This window comes from Podarcis raffonei, chromosome 5 (genome assembly GCF_027172205.1).
Source record: "Podarcis raffonei isolate rPodRaf1 chromosome 5, rPodRaf1.pri, whole genome shotgun sequence".
In the NCBI taxonomy this organism is placed as follows: Eukaryota; Metazoa; Chordata; class Lepidosauria; order Squamata; family Lacertidae; genus Podarcis; species Podarcis raffonei.
The window spans coordinates 98453949-98473297 of NC_070606.1; the positions used below are offsets into that span (position 1 = coordinate 98453949).

A 19349-nucleotide genomic window follows, 5' to 3' on the forward strand; every position below is an offset into this window, starting at 1 on the left:
TATCAAGCTGCGTGCTCCTTGGATGTGTCATCTTGAGGCGACTTCCTCAGCATGCCTTATGGGGGGGCCAGCTCTGCTTGCCAGACCTCCCTGTTTGGCCCACAAGGGCCAAATATGTGGCGTCAGGGCTTGCAAAGCTCTCTGCACTGGTCTCTGCAAACTCCTTCAAGCAGCTGAGACGCAGGGTTCGCAAAGCACAGGTGACCACAGCTAATTTGTGGCTTGGGAGGTGCTGTGCGCTGGGCTCTGGAAGCCTTTGCAGTCCGCTGAAAACAACTGTGCACAGCTTGATTTGCCAAAAATGTGGGTTGGGGGAATGGCTTTGGCTATGATGCTCTTGGGGGAAGCAGATGGGAGTCTAAGAGGGGCTGGGGCGGATTAGCTGTACAATTAACCAGACCCACCTACCTCCATAAAACAAGGCTCACCTCAATTAAGAAAGGCATCACAGTGATGTGTTTCGGATACCCCTCGCTTTCCAGAATCTCCAGCAAGTAAGGCAACATCCTTTGGCTTCCCTTGCCCCTGACTATCTCTCTTGTCATTGAAAAACAGAAACACTGGGTGTCCAAAGCATTGCAAAATGGAGTGTTCTTCTCCCATGATCCAGCCAGCCATGTCTTCTTTCCTGCTATTCTGTTCCATTTTCGGGGAACATGCGGAGCATACCTCCCTCTTGCTTCTCAGCTCTCCTGCTTTGACTACCGAGCTGTCATAACACACCACCTGAGCTAGCTATTGGTGTTTCCTGCTTGGCAGGGGGTTGGACTCGATGGCCCTTGTGGTCTCTTCCAACTCTATGATTCTATGATTCTATACATAAGGAAGGCCCTGCAACAAAATGCTGCAGAGTGGATTCCATTCTCGCTGAATGGGTGACGGGGAGGACTGGACATGCTAGTGGCCCAATCCCAGTCATGATTAATTATTTGATTTCTCCATTAAAGTTTATGGGCAGCTCCTATTTTGGAGACACCTGAAAACGGCTTCTTGGTATGAACTGAGAAATGGACTACTGCAATGGGCTCTACGTGGGGCTACCTTTGAAGGTGACCCAGAAACTGCAACTAATCCAGAATGCGGCAGCCAGACTGGTGACTGGGTGTGGCTGCTGGGACCACATAACACTGGTCTTGAAAGACCTACATTGGCTCCCAGTATGTTTCCGAGCACAATTCAAAGTGTTGGTGCTGACCTTGAAAGCCCTAAATGGCCTCGGTCCAGTATATCTGAAGGAGCATCTCCATCCCCATCGTTTTACCGGGCACTGAGGTCCAGCACCGAGGGCCTTCTGGCGGTTCCCTCACTGCGAGAAGCCAAGTTACAGGGAACCAGGCAGAGGGCCTTCTTGGTAGTGGCGCCCTCCCTGTGGAACACCCTCCCACCAGATGTCAAAGAGAACAACAACTACCAGACTTTTAGAAGACACCTGAAGGCAGCCCTGTTTAGGGAAGCTTTTAATGTTTGATGTATTACAGTATTTTAATATTTTTTTGGAAGCCGCCCAGAGTGGCTGGGGAAGCCCAGCCAGATGGGCGGGGTACAAATAATAAATTATTATTATTATTATTATTATTATTATTATTATTATTATTATTATTATAAATTACCTATGTGGACAATGAAATGGTTTTAGACCTCAGAGTCTCTATCTCCCTCCTCCCTTTCAAGGTGCTTGGTTCCATTCACTCTCCCCTGCCCCCTTAGTCCACATTCAATGCCATCCAGACCCTTATGGGGCTGATATGAAGTTCCACGCCTTAGGGATCTTCCCCAAAGATTTTTGGAAACTCTTCAGATCTCGCTGCTCCTTTTAAGAGCGATGTGCTTACCTGGCAAAGAGAGCGAGACCTTTCAGGTGGGTCCTGCGATGCAACAGGAGTTCTGAACCTCTCCTCTTGTTCATGATGAGGATGAGGTCCTCATCTCCTGCTCGCCTGATGAGGCCTTTGAAAGTTTTCAAGGCAGACCTGCACACAGAGCCAAATCCGTATTAGAATGGATTTCTTGTGCTGGGTTTACAGCAGTTCCTTAAAGGGATGGGATGCATTACCTCGGTGATTTGGGTAGGCCATTGTGCCTCATAGTTTATGCTGGTAAAAGATAGCTGGCTCTCACAGAGTCCCGGGCACCACAGGGGTTGGGGTGCGGAGACCAACTTGTGCTGAAGTTGTTCCCTTGATCACAGCAATCCTGGCTACCGTCACTCACATGTGAACCCCACGCCGCTAAGCATTTCGAAGAAAACACCCATGCATTTTCAGGCTTTTTTCTGCATGCAGCCTTGAGGACCAGAAACTTGCGAAAGCACAGCCTGGCGTGACAATGCAGAAGCTGCCATTCTTCAATTAGAGGCTGTCGCTGTGTGTCATGTCACAAATTAAAAAGACAATTTCCCAAAAAACAACCTTGGGCCGGACGAGGAGAGAAGTCCGGCTCAGCAGGGAGCTGCGTGCATGCGTCCGGCCGCCCTGGCTACAGGGCTACCGCAGTATCAGTCGACCCTGCCTGTGACAAACAGGGAAAATCGGATGAACCAAAAGAAGCGCACCTGAAAGGAGCAGGAGGGATGGGGATCTCCTGGCGGATGCAGGCCGTCGTGTAGACATCCATCTCCTCTGGTGTAAAGTACACGGCGAAGGAGATCTGGCAGAGGATCGCTATGGACAGCGTGGTGAACATCTCTTTCAGCACCTCCCGGCAGGCTGGGGACGGGCGCCTCAAGATCTCATAAAACGCTGCGTTGGCCTGGGAGGTCGGTCAAGGCGCCTGATTGTACCTGAGCAAGGAGAGGAATTTCCCGCCCACTTCCCTTCCCGGCCACGTCCTTAGGTGCCTCAAATGGTCACCCGGACGCCAAAGGGGCAACTCTGGGCTCTGTTTCATTTTGCTGCCTGAGGCAAGGGTGCCGCCCCCCCCCTTGCCTCCCTTACCGGGGTCGTGTGGCGGCTTTGGGAGAGGAAGCCGGAGTCTGCTGCCACTGCGTGACCCAGCAGTGGCAAGGGTGGGTGCTGTGCCTGCAGTGGCACTGCCCCATGGAAGTCTGCTGCCCGAGGCGGGTCGCTTCCCTTTGCCTCGTGGGCAGGCTGGCCCCAGGGCCTTGGTGATGTCACACACAGGGCCGCTTTGCTCTTTGGGTGCTTTCTTGGGGGCCAGAGTCCTGCCAGCACTTACAGCCAAGGGTCGCAAGGAGGCATTAACCCTGTGGCCATCCCAGTAGATCTGCTGCTCCTGCAGGATGGACTGCAGCACGCCCAGGACCCTCTGCGCAGTGTCGGAGAAGCAGATTAAGCTGTTCCACATGGCGGAGGCGATGCTGTGAGGGGGGGGAGAAGCAGGGGCTTCGGTTGGCGCACAAAATGCATTCAGATTACGGCGAAACGAGAGAAAGGCAATTTAGACCAGTATGTGCGTGGTGCCCCTCTCTTCAAGAGCACTGGCTAGGCAGTGATATGGGACTTAGGGCTGAGGGATCATTCTGTGGGAGTTGTTATGTACTGAGTTGAATAGGATCCAAACTGCAGCAGTCTGATTGGTCCTAGAACAATAGGATCCAAAAGGCAGCAGTCTGATTGGTCCTAGAACAATAGGATTCAGAATGCAGCAGTCTGATTGGTCCTAGAACAATGCAGCAGTATGATTGGTTGGCAGGAACCACCCAATCATGCTCCAGATAGAAGTGAATCCACAACCTGATTGGCTTACAGTAGAATTCCGGAATTAGCCAATCATGTGCAGCCCATTGTGTAAATAATGTATATAAAGCAGATACTTTGAGGGGACATTCATTCATTCCTCCTCACCACTATGAGCTGAATAAAGAGCATGAAATCACTTTGCGACTCTGAGTATATTTCAGGAGTGGAGAAAGATGGAGTGTAACTCGCGAATAAATGTGCTTTTAATTTTTTTAAAAAAGGAAAAGAGCATTGGGTGTTCTTCTACAGTTGTCCAGCAGGGATGTGAGCAGGGATGTTCAACTCTGACGAATATGAGAGAGTGGAAAAGAGAAAGGCATCTCTGCGTTGATGAGATGAGTGTTTGCTTGTCTCAAATTAGACCCAGGACTCAGCTATACAGCTGCAAACATAACGTTTTAAGTACATCATACATAGAACTATATATAAAAAATATAAAAAAGTCAAGTAGCACCTTAGAGACCTACTAAGTTTGTTATTGGTATGAGCTTTTGTGTGCATGTACACTTCTTCAGCTACGATGCGCGCACACGAAAGCTCATACCAAGAACAAACTTAGTTGGTCTCTAAGGTGGTACTGGACATTTTTTTAAATATATTTCTACTGCGTCAGACCAACATGGCTACCTACCTGAATCATACAAACATGACACTAGATGGCAGTGATGAGCTTATGGCAAATTCAATATATTTTTCAAAACGCTTTTTAAAAAAAGCATTTTCAGAGTGTTTTTTAATGCGTGTCTAGATTCCACCCTGGTATAAATGAGATTACCTGGCAAAAGCAACCTCTCACCTCTCACTGAGTTTGTACACATACTTAAGTTTCATGCTCGTTTATAATTACATTTTGGAAATGATTCACCTTCTTACATAGCTGTATTCTTTGATACTTTCTGGACATCCCATGATCATATTACAAAGTAGTTGTGTTCTGTGTTATAAATCAAGCACTGCTAGGAGTTATTTCTTTTTGTTTCCCAATATATTTTTATTGACAAAAATTCGGTGTGGCGTAGGCAAATTTGTACAGTGGTACCTCGGGTTAAGTACTTAATTCGTTCCGGAGGTCCATTTTTAACCTGAAACTGTTCTTAACCTGAAGCACCACTTTAGCTAATGGGGCCTGCTGCTGCTGCCCCGCCGCTGGAGCACAATTTCTGTTCTCATCCTGAAGCAAAGTTCTTAACCCGAGGTAATATTTATGGGTTAGCGGAGCCTGTAACCTGAAGCGTATGTAACCTGAAGCGTATGTAACCCAAGGTACCACTGTATTCTGAAAGTGTGGCCCAGAGAAAAAAGTTCGAGAACCACTGATTTAGCCAGTACGAAAAGGATTTTAAATCAAAAATTTTTATCCCCCTGTCCATCCCGCTCACCTGTCACACTGGACAGAGCAGGCCAGGAGGGTCTTCACCACATCCTGAGGGCGGCTCTTCCCCAGAAGCAAGAGGAACCTGAAGACTTCTAGGCGGGCCTGCGGGTCTCCGATGTGCTCCAGACTGAAATACATGAACCTGGTGGTTTTGGGCACCTGCGGGGGAAAAGAGGTGGGAAGAGGTGTCCGAGACCAGGGAGAAGAGTTGGTGGAAGAAGATTGGAGGAAATTTAAAATTTATCTACAGAAGTATTGTAAAATGTATGAATGCTGATGACATTGAAATAAAATGAAGAGGTTCTTGTAATAAGAGATAAAAATTTGAAATTTGGGAGGTAAAATTTATAAGGATAAAGTAGAAGGATATGAATTTGCTGAACTAATTGTTAAAAAGGGATATAAAAAAGGGAGGGGTGAGGAAGTCAGGAAAATAAGATAATTGAAGATGAATAATCAGAAAAGAGTGATTTGTGTTTTTCTTATTCTATTTTTTGTGTGTTGATTGTTCTTTTTTTTCTTGTTAAATGTTTGTATTCTATGTATTGTGAAAGTTTGTATTGTTGTGTTTTATTTTTTTGTGTGTGTGTTCTTATTGTCCTATTTCTCTGTTGTTAAACTTAATAAAATATCATTTAAAAAAAAAAAAGAGGTGTGAAGAGGTGAGTGGGGAGAGAGGAGAAGGGGGGACAGGAGGCTCCAAGGCAGCGTACCTTTATGAAAACGGGCTGGGGATCCCTCAGCATGGCTTTCAGCATCAGGATGGCAGCCTTCGTGTGGTAAAGGTTGTCGTCCCTCATGCCCTTGATAGCTGCTAGGAGGAAGTCCATCTGCTCGTCAGCATGGAGGCATTTTTTGAATTTCTGAAAACGGAGGGGGTCCGTTGAAAGCCTGGTGGCGGTTACACCAAAGAGCTGGGATCCACCATGGTTGGGATCATATCTTGGGATCAGCCGACTGGCTATGGGACCCTCCTTAAGATCAGTCGGTAGAGCATGAGACTCTTAATCCCATGGTCATGGATTCGAGTCTCACTTTGGGCCAAAACTTCTTGCATTGTAGGGGATTGGATTAGAACGGGGTTTCCCAAACTTGGGTCTCCAGCTCTTGTTGGACTACAGCTTCCATCTTCCTTATCTTGCAAGACCAGTGCTCAAGGATCATGGGAGTTGTACTCCAAAAAGAGCTGGAGACCCACGTTTGGGAAACCCTGGACAAGAGGATCCTTGTGGTCCCTTCCAATTCTATGATTCTCATGCTGCAGAAAAGGTTGCAGTGCTCTCCTTATGCATAGGAAAGACCACAGTGCAGTGTTAGGGCTCGTCCACACTTCTAACCAGTGCTAAAAATGGAGGCCAACCAATTGACATTTGCTCCGATTCAGCAGTAAAAATTGGTTTTACTTGGGGGAAAGTTGTGGGGCAAGTGGATGTGTGGATGAGCCCTCTGAGTGGGGACTAGGACTAGGAATTAAAACTCTGCAGCATTAAATGGTCCTATTCAGGATTCCTACCTTATAGCCAGACAGCCAGGCCATTTCTTGGATACTCCATTGCATCCCCTCTCCATTTTTTTTCATCCCTGCTGCCCCCACTGTCACTCAGTTTTCTGAGTGCTGGGCATCTTTTGTGTGCATTCTTTCTTTTTAAAAACTTTCTCATTGAAACGATCTCAGATAGAGCAGCGGAACAGAGAAGGACCTTTGAAGAGCCACTGGCAGTCAAACACAGTCCTGGGCTCAGTTATACGATCACTAGCTCAAAACCCAGGTATGCCCTTGGCTGCACAGGAAACACCAAGACACAGCCCGTCCTGCCTCTCTGCATGTGCCTGAGTGCAACTGGATGTGCTTCCTTTTTAAAAACAAAACAAAACATAATTTTATTGATCTAGATTAACTGGATGGGTTTCCAAACTCCTGTGTTGGTTACATTTGTTTCAGTTGCACACTGTAAAACAGGTCCACGCCCAAAATTGCCAGGTGTGAAGAAGACACTTGTTGGAGCTGGTGAAAAAGGTTTACCATGGTGGTGGTGCTGATGTCAGAGAACCAGGCCAGCCAGAAGATCTTTTCCTCTTTCCAGTCCTGCATAAGCTCCATAAATTCTGTGTTGTTCTCAGGCTTCATCAGGCCTCAAGAAATGTACAAAGGAACCAGAGATTAGATAGATAGAAAGATAGATATAGATACAGTCATACCTCGGGCTAAATATGCTTCAGGTTGAGTGTTTTCAAGTTATGCTCCGCGGCAGCCCGGAAGTAATGGAACGCGTTACTTCCGGGTTTCGCCGCTCACGCATGTGCATACGCTCAAAATGATGCCACGCGCATGCGCGGAAGCGACGAAATGCGACCCGCACATGCGCAGACGCACAGTTGCGTATTACGTTCTACTCAGGATGTGAACAGGGCTCTGGAACGGATCCCGTGCGCATCCAGAGGCACCACTGTACAAAGAAACTCAAGATATATACGGTATATCTATATAGAGAGATATAGATACATATCGATACCGTATTTTTCCCTCTATAGGACGCACTTTTTCCCCTCCAAAAATGAAGGGGAAATTTGTGTGCATCCTATGGAGCGAATGCAGGCTTTCGTTGAAGCCTGGAGAGCGAGAGGGGTCGGTGCGCACCGACCCCTCTCGCTCTCCAGCCTTCAGGCAGCTATCCGCAAGCCTTCGGAGTACTCTGAAGGCTTGCAGATGGCAGTCTGCAGCCAGAAGCCCAGGGAGCGCAGCGCCAACTGCTGCTGCACTCCCCGGGCTTCAGGCAGCTATCCGCAAGCCTTCTGAGCCTGGCGGGAGTTCCCGCCACGCTCTGAAGGCTTGCGGATAGCCTGTTCTGGGGACTGGGGTCGGGGGAAGCCCCAGCCCCGCAAGCTCCAGGAGCGGTGGCGAGGTTGCGCAATCTTGTCGCCTCTCCTGGTCCCACTCGCTGTCTTGGCTTCTTTGCTCTTTGGGGCTTGGGGGGGGAAAATAATTCCCTCCCTTTATTCCCCCCCTAAAAACTAGGTGCGCCCTATAGTCCAGAGCACACTATAGAGCAAAAAATACTATATATAGGTATACAGTGCTGCACCGCCCCCATAGGTGCCAATACTCACCATGAAATGTATTAGCATTGGGACAGTGACCTTTGGAGGTTTTGAAAGGCCACGCGACACGGATTTCCCCAGTGGGTCACCCCAACGGAAAGTGGAGTTGGAAGAGTTGGGGGTCAGCTCAAGGGCCATGGGGACCCCTAAGCAGGGTGTGGAGAGGAGATGGCGCAGTGAAAGGAGGCCGCCCAAGACTCCTTCAGGCTGGCCAGCTGGGAAGTTCAGACCTGGACCCTGAAGGTGGCCCTCCAGGGCTCTCCACCTGGCCCTCAGAAAGGCAGGGTTGGGCTGACAGACAGCCTGGGAGAATAGCAGGAGCAGCCATGAAACAAACCTCCACCAGGCAGGCTCAGAAGGTGAAGCCACCCTTGCCAATCTGAGGATGCTCTAAGTGAAGACCCTTTTTTGCTTTAACTCCTCTGGCGGGACATCCCGCTTCCCAGCTATTGCCAACCCATTTATTTCCCTTTCCCCGCCATGAACCGTCTTGGGGAAGACCTTGCTCTTACTCTTCTGGTGAAGGATCAGGGTGTACAGGCAGTGAAGTGCGTCGGCCGCCCAGTGGCACACGCTCTCGATGGAGTCCTTGCTGCAAAGCGCCAGATGCCCCGCCAGCTTCCCTATCTTGAAGTCCTTCATTCCCTGCAGGAGAGAATCATTCTACTGTACCTCATTTTCTACTCCTCCTCAAGTGTGGCAGCCATTTTGTGTCATGCCACGCACCCCACGGCAGCCATTTTGTGCCGTCACACACACACCACAGCAGTAATTTTGTGCCATCCCACACACACCACAGCAGCCATTGCAGCCATTTTGTGTCACACCTCACACCTCACAGCAGCCATTTTGTGTCGTGCCACATACTCCATGGCAGCCATTTTGTGCCATGCCACACACCCCACAACAGCCTTTTTGTGTCGTGCCACGCACTCCACGGCAGCCATTTTGTGCCATCCCATGCACCCCACAGCAGCCATTTTGTGCCCTGCCACCCACCATGGCTGCATTGGGGTGCAAAGAGAAGCAGGCCTTATTCAACCTCCCTATGGATTTGGACCCTGTTGCCAAGATATCCTCAAATGCACCCCTTTACTCTTTCCTGTGAAGGTGGCACACTGACATGGGCTACTAGAGAGTGTTATTTTAAAGGGGTGAAACTTAATTTTTTCAGATTCCTTCGGTGAGGGATCTTTTAAAAAATGGTTTTGGGTGTGAGGAATTCAAATCTGCTATTATTTTTGTGACTGGACAACATTTAGCTTGGCTAGTACGTTTGAGGAAGAAGCACATAAACGGCTTTTGGAAAACCAAAGAATTTTAATTTTACCTTCTGAAAATGCCAGGTATTGCTTAATAAAAATAATAATAATGCAATATTAATATATAGTATAACTGCAAGTACTTGGCAATAATTTCTAATGATTTCTATGCAATTTTATTCACCAAGCAAAACTAAATTATATTAATTTAACAAAAATATCTTTTGAATTCCCAAGTCCTCCTTCAGTGTTACAATTTTTTAGCACCCCTCATTTGGGGAATTTGAAAGTTGAAAAATCCAGTATGTCCTAATTTGGATACAGTGCCGCAGGCAATCTTTGCACTAAACAAGTCCTCATTCCTTTACACATATATAAATTCCTCCCCCCCACAACCCCCCGGACTGTCAGTCATCATGACGGGCATTTTACCCCGATGACTGGTGTCAGCTGAGCTGGGAAAGCTCATTCTGAAAGGGAACTAGTTCTAATCCAAGTTTGGCACGCCCGTCCCTTAACAAAGTGAGCAAATTCAGTTGATGTCGAACTCTCCGATTCTGTGATTCTATGATTTGACAAACAGTTCAAGTTCAAATAATCCCCACCAGGCAGGTTAAAAGTTGCTGGGCTGGAGTGTAAAATCACAGAAGCATAGAACTGTACCTAAGAACAGCAAGAAAGTATCTTAAAGCACGTGCAGAGAGTGAATTGCTCCATTTACAGTATTTTTCATGATTCGCCATAGCGATCCATAGCTAAAATCTGAAAATGTGTTCTCTCTTTTTGCTCTTCAGAATATGGCAACCCGAAAAACCCGAAAAACTGCAGGTTCAGCAGTTATGGGAACTACTTTCAGGTGTAGTTTGGAGGTTTTCTGAACTACTTCCATGAAGTTTGCTAAGAAGAAGAAGAGTTTGGATTTGATATCCCGCCTTTCACTCCCCTTCAGGAGTCTCAAAGCGGCTAACATTCTCCTTTCCCTTCCTCCCCCACAACAAACACTCTGTGAGGTGAGTGGGGCTGAGAGACTTCAGAGAAGTGTGACTGGCCCAAGGTCACCCAGCAGCTGCATGTGGAGGAGCGGAGACGCGAACCCGGTTCCCCAGATTATGAGACTACTGCTCTTAACCACTACACCACACTGGCTCTGGGAAACCAGCCCTGGGAATGGGTGACTGAGCCTCACTTTGGGTGTGCAATGGGACGTGATGCAGCAGACCAGCTTGGTGATTCTGGACAAGGCCATGATCCGCTCCTCGACAAACGGGGATCCCGTTTCAGGAAGAAGGAACTGGAACGGCAAAAAAAGGACGTCGTACTGCAGCAGAATCCATGGAGGTTTCATGAGACGCATTCTTGTAGAGCACAAGTGGGAGCTGCAACCCAGAGTTGCAGCGTGAAGTGCTCTAGGGCATTTTGTTCTATTCCCCCTCCAACCTGCTTCCAAATTTCTCTCCACAAGGTCTGCAAGCATTACAAAGCCCCCAAGCATGCCCAGTCCTTTCTGGGCTGTTTTCGGGAAGTTCTCCCCCTCAGGGAGTTCTGTTTTTTGGTTTCTGCATTTCCATCTCTCTGTGTAGCTGTTTTGGCTACACATCTCTCTTTATGAATGGGTGGTGCTGTTTTGGCTGCACATGTTCACCCTATACTTATACTATCAAAGAACTGTAGAGTCGGAAGGGACCACAAGGGTCATCCAGTCCCACCCCCTGCAATGCAGGAATCTTTTGCCCAACGTGGGGCTCGAACCCGCAACCTTGAGTTTAAGCGTCTCACGTACTACCGACTAAACTAGCATCTTATGTTTAAGGAGCCCCCAATGATGTAACCTTTCCTCCATCCAGTCTAGGCCATTTCTGCCGTATCTCAATGATATCCTTTTTGAGGTTTTCCTACGATGGTTTTCCCACAGCCAAACAGAGACACAATTACCAAGGCAAAGTCATTTACCAAGGCAGGGTCAGAACGGGCAAACCATAAAGCTGTGGGCTTCTTGTTATGTATTCAGACTGGCTGCAGTTCTCACTCTGGGCCACCAGTATGCAAATGAAGGATTGAGAGTTGCTTTCACCGATTGGGTAGCTAGTTGGAATTTGTTACTGTTACAGGTTATTGAGCATTATATAAGGCAGCCAGCTTCACTGTTCAGAGAGTAGTGCTAAGTGCTGTAATAAAGAGCTGTTGCTTAAAAGAGCTGTGTCTGTCGCCCATCTTTCCCACTATACAACACTTCTAGTGCTAATCTTTCCTTGGGCTCCGTTAGGAGGAGTTTTTTAGGGCTATTTTCATTGTCCGCACTCACATGTACATGGGTCGGCTTACTCACCATGAGAGTTTCCCTTATCAGGCTCGGGTTGTAGTGACGTTGACCAGTGTAGCCCACCTTACTGCTGTCGAGGTTTGCGCTCATGATGTCTATGCAGTTCAGGAACTTGACCTTCTCAGGTAATTCCTAGCCTCCCCAGCCAAGGACAGGAAGATGAGATCAAGAAGGAATAGCAAAAGCGGCAAGCCATCTTGACTACCGCAACATGCTCTCTGCGGGGCTGCCCCCGGAAAGATTTGGAAACTACGACTCTTCTGGGGGCGTTCCGCAGGGAATGTTTTACTCCAGTGCCGTGCCTACTTTGCCGGGTTCGAGCCCAATTCAAAGTATTCCTGAATTATGTGACTGGAGGAAGAAGCCCCCACCCCCTCCATTTTTAAGGAACTCATGTTGTAGCAGGGAAAGCGAGGGCAGGGTTGGGGTGCAGATACCTGGTGGCTTTTGTGGAGAAACTGGTGCATGAAATGCATGACAGCCCTCATGTCTCCCTCAGAAGAACTAAATGTTGACTGGGAGGAGTCTGAGCTTGGTGAATCTGAAACAGATTTATTAATTTAATAAGTAAATACTGCTCCTTTCCTCCCAGAGGAGCAAAAACAAAAAAACCTTCATTATTAAAAATATATATATAAACAAAACAAAACAAATTTAAAATTTAAAATATTTAAAAACTGCTAAACTCATCTAAAAGCAATGAAACACAATTAAACAACAGACAAGTTTTCAGCAACCTTTTTCAGCCGTGGGTTGGTCCACCCTCGAACAATGTGGGGGGCTGGACTATATTTTGAAAAAAAAATGAACGAATTCCTATGCCCCACAAATAACCCAGAGATGCATTTTAAATAAAAGCATGCATTCTACTCATATAAAAACACGCTGATTCCCGGCCCGTCCGTGGGCCGGATTGAGAAAGCGATTGGGCCGCATCCGGCCCCCAGGCCTTAGGTTGCCTACCCCTGGTCTAAAGGAATATGCAGCTGCCTCATATGGGGATTGAACCTGAGACCTTGGTATCATCAGCACCACGCTCTAAGCAGCTGAGCTGTCCAGAGACAGAACTGAACCTTATCCTCCCACCTGGGCTGCACCAGTCTTGTCAGCTGAAGGGCAGGTGTACTGGTCTGGGGGAAATGGCCCGATGAGACAAAATGGACCTCTGGCAGGCTGGAGGTTCTGCACCCCAACGTAGTGGAAGCCTCCATGTGCAAAGCTGTGATTTGTGCTGGCAATTAAGACAAACCTATTGTTATGTACTGAGTTGAATAGGATCCAAACTGCAGCAGTCTGATTGGTCCTAGAACAATTGGATCCAAAAGGCAGCAGTCTGATTGGTCCTAGAACAATAGGATTCAGAATGCAGCAGTCTGATTGGTCCTAGAACAATGCAGCAGTATGATTGGTTGGCAGGAACCACCCAATCATGCTCCAGATAGAAGTGAATCCACAACCTGATTGGCTTACAGTAGAATTCCGGAATTAGCCAATCATGTGCAGCCCATTGTGTAAATAATGTATATAAAGCAGATACTTTGAGGGGACATTCATTCATTCCTCCTCACCACTATGAGCTGAATAAAGAGCATGAAATCACTTTGCGACTCTGAGTATATTTCACCTATTCTCCAGGTTAAACCAGGTTAAACACAGGCGGCGCTGTGGGTTAAACCACAGAGCCTAGGGCTTGCCGATCAGAAGGTTGGCTGTTCGAATCCCCGTGACAGGGTGAGCTCCCGTTGCTCGGTCCCTGCTCCTGCCCACCTAGCAGTTCGAAAGCACGTCAAAGTGCAAGTAGATAAATAGGTACCACTCCAGCGGGAACGTAAACGGCATTTCTGTGCGCTGCTCTGGTTCGCCAGAAGCGGCTTAGTCATGTTGGCCACATGTTGTACGCCAGCTCCCTCGGCCAATAAAGTGAGATGAGTGCCGCAACCCCAGAGTCGGCCATGACTGGACCTAATGTTCAGGGGTCCCTTTACCTTTAACCTTTATTCTCCAGGCAGCAGACTCAAGAGCATTTTCATAAACATGCTTCCTTTTCTGAAGAATGAGGACATGATGCACCAACAGGAAACCCTCAAGCAGGAATTGAACGCAAGCGCCCTCTCCTCTTGTTATGTACTGAGTTGAATAGGATCCAAACTGCAGCAGTCTGATTGGTCCTAGAACAATAGGATCCAAAAGGCAGCAGTCTGATTGGTCCTAGAACAATAGGATTCAGAATGCAGCAGTCTGATTGGTCCTAGAACAATGCAGCATTATGATTGGTTGGCAGGAACTATCCAATCATGCTCCAGATAGAAGTGAATCCACAACCTGATTGGCTTACAGTAGAATTCCGGAATTAGCCAATCATGTGCAGCCCATTGTGTAAATAATGTATATAAAGCAGATACTTTGAGGGGACTTTCATTCATTCCTCCTCACCACTATGAGCTGAATAAAGAGCATGAAATCACTTCGCGACTCTGAGTATATTTCACTGGCGACGAAGGTGGGATCCCGCTGAGCTGACTGCCACACACAGCACCGCAGCACCGCCACCTGCCACACCGCTGCCTCGCACCGTGTATCCAGGCTTCAGCTCCGGGACACAAGGAACTCAGAATGGCAACCGACAACAGCTTCTCGCCATTCAACCCAGCATCTGGAGACTGGGAAGCGTACGCCTCCCGTTTCACCTTCCTCCTAGAAGCCAAAGGGGTCACCGACGAAGAAGACACCAAGAAGAGGGCGATATTCTTCAGCGTCTGTGGAGAGGAGACGTTTGAAATCGCCCGGGCTCTCCTTGCGCCTGAAGACGTCGCTACTGTTCCATACAAAACAATAATGGAACAGCTGAAGGGGCACTTTTCGCCGCAGCCCTCAGTGGTGGCTCGTCGAAATGCCTTCTACGCAAAGCGGCAAGCCCCTGGGGAAACCATAACTGGGTTTGTGACCTCTCTCCGCCAAGCCGCCCGGTTCTGCAACTTCTCAGAGCTGGAGAACATGCTTCGTGACCGCCTCGTCGGTGGCCTGAAGGATGAGAAGCTGCAACGACGCCTCTACGCTAAGAAGAACCTAACGTTCCAGGTCACTCTGGAGGAGGCCCTGGCAATGGAAGCTGCCGAGAGGTCGACGCAAGAGGCATGGCCGAGCCAGCCGTCCCAACCGAGGGTCCACCACGAAGACCTCACTGACGACTCAGGATCCAACAGGGAGGAGGTGCACCGAGTACAGCAGCGCACTCAAGCAGCCCACATTCCACAGCTGCCTCGGCGAGAAGGAGGGAACTGCGCAAGCTGTGGAGAAAGTCACGAGAGGAGGACCTGCCGTTTCCGCAACGCAGAGTGCAGGCAGTGCAGAAAATTGGGACACATCGCCCGGGTGTGTCGGGCTCGGCTCACCCGACGCCAGGCATCAGATGACCAATCCAAGAGCCCCAGGTCCCGGGGCCCAACGCACCAAGGCAACTTGACGGAGCTCACGGACTTCCAGGTATACCAGTTGCCTCACCCCAACGTAGAGAAAATTTATGTAGAGGTACAGATAGAGGGGGCCCCATGCCACATGGAACTTGACACGGGTTCAACTCTATCCATAATCTCGGCAAGGACCTTAAGGAAACTGTGTCCTACTGGGGGTCCCAAACTCAGGCCGGCCCCATTCACCCTCCGGGACTTCCAGAAACGTAAGGTCCCCACAATGGGGGTGGGGACCTTCAGGGTGCAATACCGAGGGCGGACGCGACAACTGGACTTGCTTGTGGTCAAGGGCCCCTACATTAGCTTACTGGGATTGGCATGGTTTGGACCACTGGGGCTAGCCGTCACCGGGGTGAACCACACGAGCTTACAAGTGGACGTGGACGCCATATGCAAGGAATTTCCGGGGGTTTTCGATGGGAAATTGGGACAGTATACGGGCCCCCCCATTGCTCTACAGCTTGACCCCGCAGTACGACCGGTCAGGCTCAAGGCCCGCCGGGTCCCGTTCGCCCTGAAACCCCGTATAGACGAGGAATTGGACCGGCTCGTGGAGCAAGGAGTGCTGGAGCCGGTGCCTAATGCCCCCTGGGAAACCCCAATCGTCACACCTGTCAAGCCTAATGGTTTGGTCCGCATCTGCGCAGACTACAAATGTACCATAAACAAGGCCCTCACGGCCCATGCATACCCAGTACCAGTGGTCAGCCATGTCCTTGCCGGCTACACAACCCGCAAACATGAACTGTCGGCCCACAAGGGGTGCCTGTTATGGGGAAGCAGGGTCGTTGTTCCCCAGCCCCTCCGCAAAAGGGTCCTCACAGCCCTAAACGAGACACACCCAGGGGTAGTAAGAATGAAGGCCCTTGCCAGGAGTTACGTATGGTGGCCGGGGATCGATAGAGGCCTGGGTCAAACACTGCCAGGCCTGCCAAGAATCCCGCCCAGATCCCCCAAGGGCCCCAGTCCAGTCCTGGGAGTCCGCCCGAGCACCATGGTCACGCCTGCATGTGGACTTCGCTGGCCCCTTTCAGGGGAAAACATTCTTCATAGTGGTGGACTCCTACACCAAATGGCTGGAAGTCGCACTGGTACCGTCCACTTCTACGTCCGCAGCCATCCGGGTACTACGCAGGCTGTTTGCAACCCACGGGCTCCCTGACACTCTCGTCTCAGACAACGGGACTGCATTTACATCAGGAGAATTCCAAACCTTCACAGCGCAGAACGCCATCCGCCACATCCGTTCAGCGCATTCCACCCTGCCACCAATGGCCAAGCAGAACGCATGGTGCGGACCACCAAGGACACCCTTCGCCGCATGACGCAAGGGGATTGGGAGTACCGCCTTGCCACATTCCTTCTAGCACAGCACAGCACCCCCAGCTCAACGACTGGCCGGAGCCCCGCTGAACTACTAATGGGTCGGCGCCTTGCAATCAGATTGGACCGCCTTCACCCCGATAGAGCTCAGGATGAGGTAGTGGTGGGGGAAGGCAGGAACCCCCGGACCTTCGAGGCCCAGGACCCAGTGTATGCAAAGAATTTTGGGGCAGGCCCTGCATGGGTACCCGCCACAGTCGCCAGGGTCACTGGCCCCATGTCGTACGAGGTGCTAACAGATGGGGGGCAATGCTGGCGCCGCCACTGCGACCAGATACGGCGACGATTCCCGGGAGAAAACCAGGAGGAGGAGGACAGGTCAGAGGAGTCCCAAGGGAACAGTGGGGCAGTGAGGCCCATAGAGCAGCAGGGGCCAGCAGGAGAGGCAGAATCAGTAAGTACAGAGAGGACCCGTGAGGCCAGAAGGACACCGGAACCAGAACCACGACTGAGCGAGCCGGTTGCACCAGACCAAACAGCCCCATCACAGCCAGCATCCTTGGAACACGAGCCAGAACCTGAACCCCGGACCAGGGAACACCCCAGGCCGCAACGCACACGTAGGCCGCCGGCGTACCTTGAGGACTATGAATGCGACCTCCCGGGCAGGACTGGAACTTAGAGGGGAGGAGTGTTATGTACTGAGTTGAATAGGATCCAAACTGCAGCAGTCTGATTGGTCCTAGAACAATAGGATCCAAAAGGCCGCAGTCTGATTGGTCCTAGAACAATAGGATTCAGAATGCAGCAGTCTGATTGGTCCTAGAACAATGCAGCAGTATGATTGGTTGGCAGGAACCACCCAATCATGCTCCAGATAGAAGTGAATCCACAACCTGATTGGCTTACAGTAGAATTCCGGAATTAGCCAATCATGTGCAGCCCATTGTGTAAATAATGTATATAAAGCAGATACTTTGAGGGGACATTCATTCATTCCTCCTCACCACTATGAGCTGAATAAAGAGCATGAAATCACTTTGCGACTCTGAGTATATTTCACCTATTCTCCAGGTTAAACCAGGTTAAACACAGGCGGCGCTGTGGGTTAAACCACAGAGCCTAGGGCTTGCCGATCAGAAGGTTGGCTGTTCGAATCCCCGTGACAGGGTGAGCTCCCGTTGCTCGGTCCCTGCTCCTGCCCACCTAGCAGTTCGAAAGCACGTCAAAGTGCAAGTAGATCAATAGGTACCACTCCAGCGGGAACGTAAACGGCACCAACAGGAAACCCTCAAGCAGGAATTGAACACAAGCGCCCTCTCCTCTCTTGCGGCTTTCAGCAACTGGTATTCAGAAGCATTGCTGCCTCCAGCTGTGAAGGAAGATCTCCACCTCTGGAAGCACCCTATGACTGTGTCATCAGCGAGAGGAGCTTACCTGCATTTTTGGGCGCCGACACTGAGCCTTCCCAGCTGCTAAGCTCTTGCGACGACTGTGTCCAAAACATTCTCCGATTCGTTTAGCAGGAAGCGCTGCTGGGGGAATGTTGATATTGGCTCATGTATGCTAGCAAGCCCAGGCACTGGGCATTCACCCAGTGCCACAACTGTATCTGTGATTAATGCGTGTTGGCTCAGTTATCTGTTAGCTTGCAGTTAGTACGTGAGACATCAGTCTGTTGGTGTTACTTGTCCCGTGTTACATCTTGATTTGGTGGAGTTTATTTGGAGCAACAGAGATACTTTGCACTTGTACATATCTGTACATATCTGTATCTGCAACAGCCTACAAGCTGCGTCTATCTATGTCCAGAACTGTTTTAGTGAGCCTTATCTTCTGCAATAGTAAATTATTCGGACCTTAAGCCATTTCTGTGTGGTGACTGGTACTGGGAGCAACTTCCATTGCGTGTGGAGCTCACCTGAGATTCCCAATACAGCTCATAGGTGGCCCCTAGAAAGTTGTCTAGAAGATTTTGGACACACAAAATCAGCGATCAAGAGAGACTGAGTTTTGGATCTGTATCTGTATGTGTTTTTTATTTGGAATGTTTCTCCCCAAGCTATGTTTACACAAATATATTGCCTTCCTGTTAATTATACTTATTTAGACTAGGATATTTATTGTATTCTATATTTGATCTTCTTTTGTAATGTTGTATTTCGCAATGTTCTGTTTAATCTGTAAACTGCTTAGAGGGAATTATGAAATGATATAGAAATTATTGAAATATGTAAACTTTGGGACATCTCTTGGAGTTAAGTTATGCTCAGCCCGTAGATTTGGGCAAATAATACACATATATCAAAATAGGCACAAACCTCCAATGATGTCATTTGAAGGAAACTGACCTTAAATGCACATTGGAAACCCTGAAATATCTCTCAGAAATTGGGGTGCAGTATAACAATATGATACAATGCAACACACAGCGAACACTAATGGAGCTGTGTAAATAATGAATCATTTTGCAAGAGACCACCCCAACCCAGTAAGAGTTTTACCCACAATCTTCCATCTTTTGAAAAGAATGAAAAACAAAACAAGAGGAAAAAATGATTGCATCCTACCTGCTGAGCAAATATGAGAGAATGATTTCGCTGGGACAGTGGCTAGAGGTGTTTTTCACCCTTAAAAGTCTCACTGTTTCAAATCCATAGTAAGCCAGAAGATGAAAGGAAAATGAGTGTAGAAAGGTTTGGTGGTCAACACAACTGAAGATGTGGTCTGGACACTACTGGCTTGAGGCAAGGACTGCCAGCAACTGAACCAGGCAAGGTGGCGGTTGAGATCAAGTGTCCG

At 49.0% G+C, this 19349-nt stretch overlaps 1 protein-coding gene across 10 annotated transcripts in view; it reads right to left on the bottom strand.

Annotated features, from left to right (window-relative positions):
• The window catches only part of LOC128413329 (maestro heat-like repeat-containing protein family member 7), a 32092-nt gene extending 12743 nt beyond the window's left edge, over nt 1-19349 (bottom strand). For 4 of the 10 annotated variants that reach the window (XR_008330313.1, XM_053387347.1, XM_053387348.1 and 1 more), the window contains exons 1-9: nt 10621-11266; nt 8685-8817; nt 7097-7206; nt 5787-5936; nt 5078-5232; nt 3175-3316; nt 2552-2748; nt 1833-1970; nt 429-537 (exon numbers count right to left, since the gene is read on the bottom strand). Coding sequence is in view for 9 of the 10 variants with exons in the window: in XM_053387347.1 (XP_053243322.1) it covers nt 429-537; nt 1833-1970; nt 2552-2748; nt 3175-3316; nt 5078-5232; nt 5787-5936; nt 7097-7206; nt 8685-8817; nt 10621-11031 (1545 nt within the window). In the remaining variant the exon portion in view is untranslated. Of the gene's footprint in view, nt 1-428; nt 538-1832; nt 1971-2551; nt 2749-3174; nt 3317-5077; nt 5233-5786; nt 5937-7096; nt 7207-8684; nt 8818-8844; nt 8972-10620; nt 11267-11760; nt 11892-12191; nt 12296-13746; nt 13862-17984; nt 18480-19145 lie in introns of those variants that run through there. The other 6 variants (XM_053387344.1, XM_053387343.1, XM_053387346.1 and 3 more) reach the window with 6 other exon arrangements.